Source organism: Haliotis cracherodii, unplaced genomic scaffold, assembly GCF_022045235.1.
Source record: "Haliotis cracherodii isolate W230 unplaced genomic scaffold, xgHalCrac1.p SCAF_2, whole genome shotgun sequence".
In the NCBI taxonomy this organism is placed as follows: Eukaryota; Metazoa; Mollusca; class Gastropoda; order Lepetellida; family Haliotidae; genus Haliotis; species Haliotis cracherodii.
This window is the reverse complement of record NW_027266275.1, coordinates 24,961,151-24,974,715: the sequence shown is the minus strand read 5'-3', so window position 1 is coordinate 24,974,715 and position 13,565 is coordinate 24,961,151. Positions and strand designations below refer to the sequence as shown.

At 42.3% G+C, this 13,565-nt stretch overlaps 1 protein-coding gene across 2 annotated transcripts; it reads left to right on the top strand.

The window, feature by feature from the left end:
• Positions 1–11,747, top strand: LOC139468854 (uncharacterized). 2 transcript variants are annotated; one of them, XM_071250986.1, is made up of 9 exons: positions 1–252; positions 677–852; positions 1,863–1,928; positions 2,997–3,102; positions 4,043–4,158; positions 5,216–5,307; positions 5,983–6,068; positions 8,899–8,935; positions 9,797–11,747. In XM_071250986.1, exons 1-9 carry the CDS (start codon positions 211–213, stop codon positions 9,889–9,891), a joined length of 816 nt encoding a protein of 271 aa, XP_071107087.1. In that variant the 5' UTR covers positions 1–210; the 3' UTR covers positions 9,892–11,747. The 2 variants fall into 2 exon arrangements, with proteins under 2 accessions (XP_071107087.1, XP_071107088.1); XM_071250987.1 differs by lacking the exons at positions 8,899–8,935; positions 9,797–11,747 and adding an exon at positions 7,570–7,641.
• Positions 11,748–13,565: the final 1,818 nt, after the last annotated feature.

Genomic DNA, 13,565 nt, shown 5'->3' with positions numbered 1-13,565 from the left:
TTGGCTAGTGATGAAATTGAGGTGCAAGCGGCATGGATCTTCAGAAGAACTCTCTCGAATAATTACTCGTCAGCAATGGACAACCACAGATTCTCACTTTACTGTAGACTGCACTGCTGACACAACATATACCGTGTAGGTTTTCGCTGAAGGAGTCTGAACTCGCAATCAGCTAGCATCGGTAACTCCCAGCGCAGTTAATCGCCGAAGATGTCGAAGAAGGATTTTGTCATCAACGAATATATCAAGGAGGTAAGTATATCGATAAACTAATACTGTAACAATAATGTGTATGTTCATGTCATTGTCACATGGAACAGATTTCGCGGAATTATTGCACACTCGAATTGTTTTCCTTGAAACGCATAAAGTTCAGTTTTCAAAACTGGAAAATAACACTATCACCCAAGTTTTCACAGGATCTGGACATAATTTTGCGAATTATCGCATAATATTAAACCTCTCTTGGGTAGAAATGTATTTCCATGCCGAGCATACAGTACAAACCAGAATAGTCATATATGATACCTAAAAGAATTGAAATTTGGATAAATCCATTGATAGATAGATAGATAGATATAGATAGATAGATACCTGATTTATCATGATCGACATTTTTTGAAAATCTAACTAAAAGAAAATTAATATAATTAAATTATGTTGTTTTTTTATCAAGGTTCTGCAAGACGAAATGTCAAGAAGTGATGCATTTTTGACTGAAGATGATTTAAAGGCTCTCTTGGTTGAGGATGAAGATGATGAATATAGAGCAAGGGAGACAATTATTGGCTATCCCACCTACCCACTGTACCGCGAGCTGGGCAACATGTTGACAATATGGATGCAGGAAAAGTAGATAAATGTTTCTGATTTTGCCCCCAATTTATTAAACAATTTATTGTGTAATCCCAAATATAACATTTGTTACATTTGACCAATAGTTTGGGCATTACTTAGAAGTTGACGGATGACAAAGTTGACACAATTTATGGATAACAGCATCTTTAATTACTGTAAGGGCGAGGTTTCGCTTGACAACCAAGTAAGGATCTATACCGAAACCTCGCCTTTACAGTATTTAAAGAAGTTGTAATCCTTAAAATTGTGTCTACTTTGAACATTTGACCACTTTCTTAAAGGCATTGTGTATTCATAGCTTTTGGCCATTTGAGCAGTACCAAGTTACATGTATCAGAGTATATGTGATCTAGACTACCAGTTGTTGGACTTCCATTTTTGCGGAAGTCACGGTGGTTAAGTGGGTGAGAGCGCTGACTTTATGTGCTGGCGATTAGGTGCCTGACTCCGAGAGAGTGGGTTCAAATTCCGGATGGGACTCATCCTGAAAAAGTACTAGAATTTGTACTTTACTAAGAATGTGTCATCTCAAATATAATATTTGTTATAAAATATCAATTGTTGAAAGACATATGTGATACCATATGTGTTTTATGAGAAAACGCTAATGGTGTACAATGTTAATGGGCTTCAAGTGTGTGTGGTTTCACTATATCTCCTATTAGTCATAATCTGAACAACCTTGAACCTTTGATTGCTTTTTGCTCTATATTTACAGAACATACGTCTATGGAAACTGGCAATTTCTACTTGATACAACTGATAGACAGTTGTGAATGAATTGCTAGTCAAACATGAAACATCAGATATTTTAGAAATATCATAGATAGATTGAGTGGTTATTTGCTACAGCTTCTGTGTGCCATGGTCTGGTCAATCACCCTTAAACACAAACAGTGCTATGATATTTGACTATGTTCACCTTCTCGCAGTTGATATGATAGTCATGCAAGCAGGACATAATGTCACAAAAACTTGAAATGGAGCAGCACTTTACTTTACAGATATTGTCCTGCCTTGAACCTGCCCAAGTATGACTTGCTGGATGAGAAAACGTATGCAGAGTCAAGGTAGGTCTGCGGCAACAACAAATGAATAAGTTCAGTCAAGATATCATTGTACCCATCTCACAAGAGATGTTTCTACGGCAATTGCAGTCAGAAACCATAGGCTTTTCAGGAATACATATTAATGTTTTCAGACTTGTTGTTGGAAGCTTTTGTCAGAACATACTCTTCTGAAAGATGTACAAGTCTTCACAATCCTGGTCAAGTGATTGGCGTACGAGACTGAGTACATGGAACACAGTATTGTCTGATAATGGCCCTTGTACATTATTGTGTTTATTCTATACACCGACAGTCTTTAATATTCAGCCACACAGTTGGACTGGCAAGTCTAATAAATTGCCACCCGGGTTAAAAAGATTTCAGTCCAGATTTCTTTTTCCCTGGACTGAACAATAAAGACAAAAAAACTAGTCGTGAGAATAATTGAGATCTTTCATTGTTGATCTATATGTGGATTAATTTTTATTAACAAAATCTTCAAAAAGGTGAGCTGAAATGGGGTTTAATGTTGTGTCCAAGATTATTACACTTATATAGCAACGTGGATGCTTGTGTCTGTGTGTGTGTGTGTGTGTCTGTTTGTCTGTGTGTGTCTGTGTGTGTATCTGCTTGTACTAGTCTGGACTGATGCCGATTTATAGTGCTAGCCCGCTGAGATACCATGCCACAGTTTAACATGCATACCCCACTCAGACACAGTATACTGACTCCGGGCCGACCAATCATGTTTTAGCCCCTTAATGCCGAACGCCAGACAGGGTAACAACAAGTACCTTCCTTTAAAGTCTCTTGGTATGACATGGCCGGGTTCGAACCCGGGACCTTACACTCTCCGGGCAGATGCTCTACCACTAAACCACAGAGGCAGTCCTCTACAAATAGAGGTGACTAACGGGATCCAGTGGTCAGGCCCGCTGACTTGGTTAAAGCATGTCATCCATCCCAATTGCGTGGGTCGATGCTCATGATATCAATCACTGGATTGTCCAGACTAGATTGTTTACAGCTGACTACCTAACTGCCATTGTTGACTCTTACAACAATGAATGACACCAGGATGTATTTCAGGAATGCCATGATTGCCTCCATCACCCCTCTACTGGAGGGACTGAAGACACTGTGGACGCTGTGGGGGCGGGAGGAGATCAAGTACCGAGTCCGTGAGGTCCTCCTGGTCAGTAATGTTGTGTATTGGTAATTAGCTTAGGGACGGGTAACTCAGATACTAGGGTCGGATCATCGATCTTCCTGAGGCAAGGGAATTTACTGACGAAAAATGTCAAGTTTCCACCCTTGCCGAACTAGGCTGGTATTATGGAGTTACATTTTGGCTGGACTAGCGAGTCTATGCATAGTTCAATCAAAATCACGTAACTAAATATGCATCTGGTTCATAAACTGCCGTGTAGATTATTGGTCTATTGCAGGATTTGCAAAGCATGTGTACCGCCAATTCAGTGTCAACAGATATATTTCAAATCTTTTAATGTTTTTAATGAAGGTGCTCATGTGATCTTATGCACTTTGCGAAGTAAGACTCATTTTATCACAACATAGATTTTGATTATCAATCAAATATTCTTGACTGGGCGCCACCATTTCGTTTGAAGCAAATGTAAGTGATATGAGAGGTGGAATCTGATTGGTCACTAGGAGGGACATAGAAGGGACATAACTTGTAGTAGCCACTGGTGGTACTACGTTTGAGTTCAGAAATTTTACAGTGAGTTAACTCCATTGCCTCAAGAAGATTTGGTTGGGTGGGTCCTGAATAGGACCAAGTTACCCACACGACTACCCGGACCGTGGTTAGTCACGTGATATATTGTTTAATGACAAAAAGACATTTTATACTAAATGGAATGGGTAGCAAGGCTTGGTAACGTGATTGCCATCATATCCCAATTTTGTGTATTGATGCTCATGACGTCAATCACATGATTGCCTGGTCTAGACTCGATTATTTACAGACCACTGTCATGTAGGTGCAATATGGCTGATTGCAGTGTTAAACAAGAAACAAACCATAGCCGTGTGAGCTACAGTGCCCTGGCACTATATTGGGTATTTTGGTAGTGGCTTATGTTATGATGTTGCAATCCCCTGTGCTGCAGTTGTTGGGGAAGCGAGGGATGTTGGACCTTTTCGGAATCAGGAAGACGGTGGGAACAAAGGAAATATGGCCGGTGTCCAAACAGACGTTACTCAAATCTTTCAAGGAAAAACACTCGTAAGCTGATTTGTGCTCCTCTACCGAGAGGGGTTTCATGTGTGTCACAGATCAAACACAATTACATTATGGGATTGTTTGTTTCCACCAACCTCCATGGGGACCCGTGAAGATCCGGGGTAGAATAGGTCTTCAGCAACCCATGCTTGCCGAAAGGGCGACTATGCTTGTCGTAAGAGGCGATCGGGTGGTCATGCTCGCTGACTTGGTTGATGCATGTCATCGATCCCAATTGCGTGGATTGATGCTCATGATATCAATCACTGGATTGTCTGGTTAGGACTCGATTATTTACAGACCACCGTCATATAGCTGGAATATTGCTGAGTGCGGCGTTAAACAACAAACCAACCAACCATGGGGATTCCGGGTTACAGTTGTTGCCCAGCAACCTCATGCTTGACATTAGATACAACTTGGTGGAGTGGGTGGTGAAGCTCAGTGACTTGATTGAATACACCCTGATGGCATGGTTCCTTACTCATTCATATAAATCACTGGCTGGTCTGGTCCAGACTTGATTATTCAAAGGCTGCCATCATAAAGCTGGAATAGTGCGGAGTGCAGCTTCCACCTAACCCACTGGGAAAACTTTATTTGACATCTCAGGTTTTATTATCTTCTTTGACAGGACACTCAGAACCTGATAGCATCTTGGGCATTCAGACTTAGGAGCAGCAGATTGTCAGAAACCTACCTGCTTTCCCAGATCATGTCAAGAGAGCCAACATCCCTACATAAGATGTCGCAAGAGGCGACTAACGGGATCGGGTGGTCAGGCTCGCTGACTTGGTTGTTGTATGTTACTGTATCATAATTGCCTGGATCAATGCTCATGATATCAGTCACTCACTGGGTTGTCTGGTCCAGACTCGATTATTTACAGACCTCAGTCATATAGCTGTAATATTGCTGAGTGCGGCGTTAAACAACAAACAAACAAACAACACTAAGATGTCTGCACATTGTCACCAGACATCTGTGTCCCGCTGATGTCGGTTTCATTAAAGTGTGTGCATGTTGACAAGACAATAATGATACTGTTTATGTCTGGTAGGCCCAACTCGGAGCTGTCGGTGGGAGCGAGAGCGCTGGCCAAACATTTCCACCGAGACAACAGCATCTCATGGTGGGGCACCAGTACTGGGAGTGAGTATACAGTGAGACAGAGTCTGACACATCTACAGTTGACAGACATGAATAGCTGGCAGATGTCTGTTGACATAGATGAATAGCTGGCAGAAGTCTACTGTTGACAGACGTGAATAGCTGACAGATGTCTGTTGACAGAGATGAATAGCTGATAGAAGTCTGCAGTTGACTGTCATGAATAGCTGGCAGACCTCTACAGTCGACAGACGTGAATAGCCGGTAGAAGTCAACAACTGACAGACATGAATAGCTGGCAGAAGTCTGCAGTTGACAGACATGAATAGCTGGCAGACCTCTACAGTTGACAGACATGAATAGCTGATAGAAATCTACAGTTGACAGACATGAAAGCTGGCAGAAGTCTACAGTTGACAGACATGAATAGCTGGCAGAAGTCTGCAGCTGACAGACATGAATAGCTGGCAGAAGTCTACAGTTGACAGACATGAATAGCTGGCAGAAGTCTGCAGTTGACAGACATGAATAGCTGGCAGAAGTCTGCAGCTGACAGACATGAATAGCTGGCAGAAGTCTACAGTTGACAGACGTGAATACATGTAGCTGGCAGAATTAAGCTTACAGTTTTTAGCTCGCCATCTGTGAGTCTTTATCTTTACTCATTTTCATGAGTTGTGCATTCATAACATATGACGGTCTTGGTGTGTGTTTCAGCTGAGAAGGACAAGAATGAGCACGCCCTGATGACTCTCAACAAGATCATGGCCAACGCGACCTGGATCAACATCCACTGGCTGCCTGTGAGTCCCATCTCCACTGTTTCCACTCACTAATCATTACTTAATTCAGCTGTGGACAGGGGCGGTAGGGTAGCCTAGTGGTTAACGCGTTCACTCGTCACGCCGAAGACCCGGGTTCGATTCCTGACATGGGTACAATGTGTGAAGCCCATTTCTGGTGTTCCCCGCCGTGATGTTGCTGTAATATTGCTAAAAGCAGCGTAAAACTATACTCACTCACTCACTCACTCACTCACTCACTCACTCACAGCTGGGGACAATTATTCACATAATTGGTTAATAAATGAAACAGTTTGGTTCAGAGAGCATTGGTTGGTTGTAATGTGTCATGTGTCTAATTGTTTGTCATGAATTGTTGCACATGATTTCAATCGCTGGTTTGTTTTGTCATCACTCTGTCATTCATAAGCAGAATTAATTGAGGATACAGCCTCTTGGTAAAGGTGGGTGCATAGATGTTAGGAAAAATGGGGATATACATGTATTCAGAAAAATGTGAATGGAACAAAATTGGGAAACAATTTGCATTAACTAATACCAGCGTATGAAAAGTGGTTAAAAAACCACCAACTCACAGACTAGCTTTGGGTTGTTCCGTGTGTCTGTAACAAGACACATATTGATATATAAGTACAATAATCTGGAAAACATGACATTAAACCCCAATTTGTTCTCCATGAATGACCATTATAAAACAGGCATGACAGACACTGTACACTGACATGATGATATGCGACCTGGTTTATATGCATGCTGCAAAAATACTGGGTCAAATGCCATCACTCACTCACTCAAATATGTTTACTTTTGTACTGGACTCATGGTAGAATAGGTCTTCAGCAACCCATACTTGCCGTAAAAGGTGTCTGTGCTTGTTGTAAGAGCTGACTAAGGGGATCGGGTGGTCAGGCTCGCTGACTTAGTTGATGCATGTCATCGTATCCCAATTGCGTGGATCGATGCTCATGATGTCAGTCACTGAATTGTCTGGTCCAGACTTGAGTATTTACAGACTGCCATCTTATAGCTGGAATATTGCTGAGTGAGGCGTTAAACAAAAAATAAACAAAATTAAGTACTGAATTTACTTTTCCAACTGTATAGAGGACTTCATATCACTGGAGTTTTTGTGATGGACATCATTTAATGAATGAACCACATGCATGGAGAATTTGTAATGATAACCATGTTTGGTTTAACAGTAAGTGCCAGATTTGGCTTCTGACACCGTGGGCACTAATTACTTTTACTTTGGTATCTGTGTAGCACTGACCAGCTGCGGTTGGGTAGAGTAGTGGTTAAAGCATTTGCTCATCCATCTTCCCGAGGCAAGGGAGTTAACTCTCTATAAAAGCCCAGTTTCCACCCTTGCCGAACTAGGCTGGTATTATGGAGTTACATTTTGGCTGGACTAACGAGTCTATGCATAGTCCAATCAAAATCGCACACCGAAATCGAAATCCAGTTAGTAAGCTGTCATGCAGATTTCGGTCGATTGCAGGATTTGCAAAGCATGTGCACCGCCAACTCGTCAGCAGATGTTTTCCAAGTCTTATCACGTTTTTAATCAAGGTGCTCATGTGATTTAATGCACTTCGCGAGGTAAGACCCGTTTTATCACAATTTATCTTGATTATCGATAGGGATCGTCTTGACTAGTTGCCGCTATTTTGTTTGAAACAAATGCAAGTGATACGAGAGGTGGAATCTGATTGGTCCATAGGAGAGGCTTATAAGGGATATAACTCGTAATAACCACTGGTGGCGCTAGGATCGAGCCCAGGAATTCCAGCCTAGTTTCGGCAAGGGTGGAAACTGGACTTTTACAGTCAGTTAACTCCCTTGCCTTGCGAAGATGTCGCTCATCATGCCGAAGACCCACATGGGTACAATGTGTGAAGCTCATGCTGGATATTGCTGGATTTTGCTGGAATATTGCTAAGAGTGCGTTAAACCATACTTACTCACTCACTCACTCAACCTGTCCAGCTGCACCAATGTCAACACCCATGTGAATACATGTTAGAGTATGTCCCTGGCAACCTATGCTTGTCCTTGCGAGTACATGACCTGTTTGGCCTGACACCATGACTTAGTTGATTACTGTCATCATATTCCAAGAGCAGATGGTGTTCATAATATCAATCACTGGTTTGTCTGAATATTGCTGAGTGTGATGTTACCAATGCTGTAACTGAGATACCATTTTCCCCTAGGCAAGGGAGTTAACTGACTCTAAAAGTCCAGTTTCCACCCTTGCCGAACAAGGCTGAAATTTCTGGGCGCGATCGTAGTGCCACCAGTGGCTATTACGAGTTATGTCCCTTCCATGTCCCTCCTACTGACCAATCAGATTCCACCTCTCATATCACTTGCAGTTGCTTCAAACAAAATTGTAGTGCCCAGTCAAGACGATTTAATCGATGATCAAGATCTTTATTGCAATATAACAGATCTTACCTCTCGAAGTGCATGTAACCACGTGAGCACCTTGATTAAAACAGGTAAACATTTGGAAGATATCTGTGATTTGCAAATCCTGCAGTTGACCAAAACCTGGACGTTGAAATCCAAACTGTTAACGAACCAAATGTCGATTCGATTTCGTTACGCAATTTGATTGGACTATGCATAGTCTCGTTAGTCCAGCCAAAATATAACTCCATAATTCCAGCCTAGTTCGGCATGTTGGAAACTGGACTTTTTCAGCCAGTAAACTCCCTTGCCTCGGGAGGATGCTGACCTACAAGATCTACAATGTCTTGATGGTTGTCATGGTGAATAGTGTCATGTGGTGCTGTTGCTTCATACGCTGCCCTTTTGTTTTCAGCATGACGTCATCATAGTGGAAATGAGACAAGAGAATGGTTAGTTGTGACACCAGGGATAAACCTCGAACTGTGAGACAGATACAAGTGTGGAAATGGTTTTACTGACACACTTGAAAGGATTGGACACTAATTATTTTTTTACTCGGTCCTCCTCTTATTACCATTGTTGTTGTTGTTATCATCATCTTTGTCGTAATTGTCATCATCATCATTAACACAAAGCCTCTGTGTTCTAGTGGATACTGTGTCTGCTCTGAGTGCAGAAGTTTAAAGGTTGGGTCCCCAGCCACGTCAATCGAAACGCGTTATAATATGGTACTGGTTATCACTCTGCCTGGCGCTCAGCATTGAGGGGATGAAACAATGACTGTTTACTATGAGTGGGGTATACATTTTACATTATAACTCAGTGGGCGAGGACTACTATACAACAGTCGCAGTTAGTTTTTGCGGTCAGCCATTTCTGTCCAATATAACAAAGCCCTAGTGTTCATACTGAATCTATAGTTTTGTATCGTAAAGCTCTGTGGAACAGTTTGACACTTTTTACGGACATTGCACCATGAATCAGACACAAAATATCACACCAGATGCACACCATGGTGCCATGTGCTTGGCTACCAAACAAATTAACTCTCCCAAAGGAAATAACCCTTCCACAGCAATGATTCATACCACTAAATAAAAACTGCAAGGTTGCAGTAATAAGTTCAGAGCCGGACTAGTACAACAGACAGACACAAAGGTGCAATAACCTTGAACACATCATGGAACTCAGTTTCACCACCTTACCTCATCATTGTTATTGTTATAGTTGTTATTGCTGTCGTCTGTGTCAACGTATGTTGCTATGCATATGTGTAATGGCTTTTGAGAGTGTTGTATGTGATGTTTCAGGTTATGGAGCCAGATGGCTGGCTGATGGCTCCATGTTCCGAGGATTCCTGGAGCCGCAGATGGTGGACGGACATGAAGTCGGATGGAGACACTGAGATGCAGCATTGATGTACACTGCTCGCTGTTTGCTAGGGATAGTGATAAAACCTTGATCAGCAGCACATTGGGATTTGCGATATACACTAACATGACTTTCTGGGTTATTCATTAGTTTACAAATATAAGAATGAATTTACAAAGAAAAAAATAAATATATTATTTACATGTTTCTTTAGATCATACTGTTCAGAGGTACCTCTACCTCTGGATAGTATGATCCACCTCCAGAGAGTATGATCTTCTGGACAGTATGATCTACCTCTGGATAGTATGATCTGCTTCTGGCTAGTATGATCAACCTCTCGATAGTATGATCCACCCCTAGAGGGTATGAGCTTCTGGACAGTATGATCTGCTCCTGAACAGTATGATCTGCCTCTAGATAGTATGATCCACCTCTTGATAGTATGATCTATGTCTCGAGTATTATGCTGACACAAGACAGTGGGTACTCAGTAGTCAAAAACACCACAACTCTTTAGTTATTCCTCTTGCGAGTGTAGCAGAAATCAAATTCTGAAATGTGTAAATGAATATGTTTTGATGAACTAATACGGATAGTATGGTACTGTATACTACTGGCTTGGGAATTGCAATGTGCTGCAATGAAGTTGACAAAAAGTTCACTTACAGTTTGTTCATCAACAGAACAGCGTCATAATATGACGTGAAAAAGATTGTAACAGTGACATATTATAAGTTTTGAATGGTACTTATTTATCTTGCTATTGTGACCAATAAACTGGACCTTATCCCCCTAATTTGCTCCCCTAAATAACCATGAGAAGAGTCTCACTTTGTAATAGGGACTTGGTCTTCAGTGACCAATGCTTATTGTTAAAGACAACTAACGGGATCGGGTGATCATGATCAGGCTCGCCGATTTTGTGGATGCATTTCATCGTATCCCAACTGTGTGGTCTGACCAACACCAGAATAAAGCAGACAGTTGTGTGGGGAACTGTAGAATCCAGGTTAATGAGGTTTCTCTGTGCATTGTGAACTGTTGTAGTTAAAGAGAGAGTACTTTTGAGAGAAGCTACTCATTGCTTTGTAAATCATATGCAAATATTTATTTGGTTTGCAAAGCACTCACTTTCAAGCCATGTTTTATTTCCAAGGTAAAGAGTGATGTAGAGAAAGTCTTAGAAAATGTTTGGACTTGAAAAAGTTTGTATCCTGAAACACTTTGAAAATGCATAGTGGATTTGTACTCTGGATAAGTAACAAGTGACTGGAAACTTATGTCAAGGTATGACAAATGCAAATGAGGTGAATACAGGATCGGAGTTTGTCCATCCGTCCGCTTCTCAAAGGCACAAGTTTCTCAAAAGTTATTTAAGTTAGAGAAATGAAATTTTACATGTTTATATTACTAGTCATGATCCTAAATGAGTTTGAAAATTGGTGTCTTACATTCAATTTTGACAGTTATTCAATTTTTACAGAGTTATGGCCCTTGCTCCGTGCTTTTCAACCATGTGCATAGTGTCTTCAATGGGTACAAGGTTTTTCAGAAACTGATGAAGTGTCATGAATGAAAAATTGCATGCTCATCTACAAGATACTTGTTAAGACTTTGTTCGAAATCTGGTGCCCTAAATTATATTTTCTAAAGGGACCTTTTGTGGTTATTTATTTCACATTTAATATTTTTTTCTGATGACACAAACAACCCTAGAGCCTATCTCTTCTTAAGCCTTTATAGGACTCTTTTTTACAGCTTATATTCACTACCATATTGACCAACAAAAATCTAATGTGCCCCATGGCGAGGGATAGTTATAATGCTGTTTTCTTGTTACAATGTGCCATGACTTCAGGCCTCACTACCACAATGTGTTCGACATACCAGTTTTCTGTCAGTTTGCTGAAAAATATTTCCCAAATTCCACTATGCGGTTTCATAGTGTGTCAGTACATATATTATATATTTCAATAGTAGCTATTCTCAACAACTATACAGTGGTCTAGATATATTTGTTTTAGTCATGCAAAATAAACATACAGTGGAAACTCATTTTCAAGTTGAATAAAAAAAATACTTCTTATATCTTGTATCAATTCTTTTTTATATTAATGCATGAAATCCATATCTGGACAATGGTTCTAGATAGCTCAGTGGCCCGTAACGATGTTGTAGCTCAGTGTCCTGGAGTGGTGTTGTAGCTCAGTGTCCTGGAGTGGTGTTGTAGCTCAGTGTCCTGGAGTGGTGTTGCAGCTCAGTGTCCTGGAGTGGTGTTGTAGCTCAGTGTCCTGGAGTGGTGTTGCAGCTCAGTGGCCTGGAGTGATGTTGCAGCTCAGTGTCCTGGAGTGGTGTTGTAGCTCAGTGTCCTGGAGTGGTGTTGCAGCTCAGTGGCCTGGAGTGGTGCTATAGCTCAGTGACCTGGAATAGTGATGTAGCTCAGTGACCTGGAGTGGTGTTGTAGCTCAGTGTCCTGGAGTGGTGTTGTAGCCCAGTGGCCTGGAGTGATGTTGTAGCTCAGTGGCCTGGAGTGGTGTTGCAGCTCAGTGGCCTGGAGTGGTGTTGTAGCTCTGTGGCCTGGAGTGGTGTTGTAGCTCAGTGACCTGGAGTGGTGTTGTAGCTCAGTGGCCTGGAGTGATGTTGTAGCTCAGTGGCCTGTAACGATGTTGTAGTTCAGTGGCCTGGAGTGATGTTGTAGCTCAGTGGCCCATAACGATGTAGTAGCTCAGTGGCCTGGAGTGGTGTTGTAGCTCTGTGGCCTGGAGTAGTGTTGTAGCTCAGTGGCCTGTAACGATGTTGTAGTTCAGTGGCCTGGAGTGATGTTGTAGCTCAGTGTCCTGGAGTGGTGTTGTAGCTCAGTGGCCTGGAGTGATGTTGTAGCTCAGTGGCCTGTAACGATGTTGTAGTTCAGTGGCCTGGAGTGATGTTGTAGCTCAGTGGCCCATAACGATGTTGTAGCTCAGTGACCTGGCATCATATTGTAGCTCAGTGTCCTGGAGTGGTGTTGTAGCTCAGTGGCCTGGAGTATTGTAGCTCAGTGGCCCATAACGATGTTGTAGCTCAGTGACCTGCAGTGTTGTAGCTCGGTGGCCTGGAGTGGTGTTGTAGCTCAGTGGCCTGGAGTGGTAATGTAGCTCAGTGGCCTGGAGTGGTGTTGTAGCTCAGTGACATGGAATGATGTTGTAGTTCAGTGACCTGGAGTGGTAATGTAGCTCAGTGGCCTGGAGTGGTGCTGTAGCTCAGTGACCTGGAATAGTGATGTAGCTCAGTGGCCTGGAGTGGTAATGTAGCTCAGTGACCTGGAATAGTGATGTAGCTCAGTGGCCTGGAGTGGTAATGTAGCTCAGTGACCTGGAATAGTGATGTAGCTCAGTGACCTGGAGTGGTGTTGTAGCTCAGTGACCTGGAGTGGTGTTGTAGCTCAGTGGCCTGGAGTGGTGTTGTAGCTCAGTGACCTGGAATGGTGTTGTAGCTCAGTGGCCTGGAGTGGTAATGTAGCTCAGTGACCTGGAGTGGTGTTGTAGCTCAGTGACCTGGAGTGGTGATGTAGCTCAGTGACCTGGAGTGGTGCTGTAGCTCAGTGACCTGGAATGGTGATGTAGCTCAGTGGCCTGGAGTGGTGTCGTAGCTCAGTGACCTGGAGTGGTGATGTAGCTCAGTGGCCTGGAGTGATGTTGTAGCTCAGTGACCTGGAGTGGTGATGTA

Coding starts and splice junctions, on each gene's coding strand:
- LOC139468854 (XM_071250986.1), top strand. CDS start 211: ATGTCGAAGAAGGATTTTGTCATCAACGAATATATCAAGGAG. Junction 3,103..4,042: donor GAGTCCGTGAGGTCCTCCTG/GTCAGTAATGTT, acceptor CCTGTGCTGCAG/TTGTTGGGGAAGCGAGGGAT. Junction 6,069..8,898: donor TCAACATCCACTGGCTGCCT/GTGAGTCCCATC, acceptor TTTTGTTTTCAG/CATGACGTCATCATAGTGGA.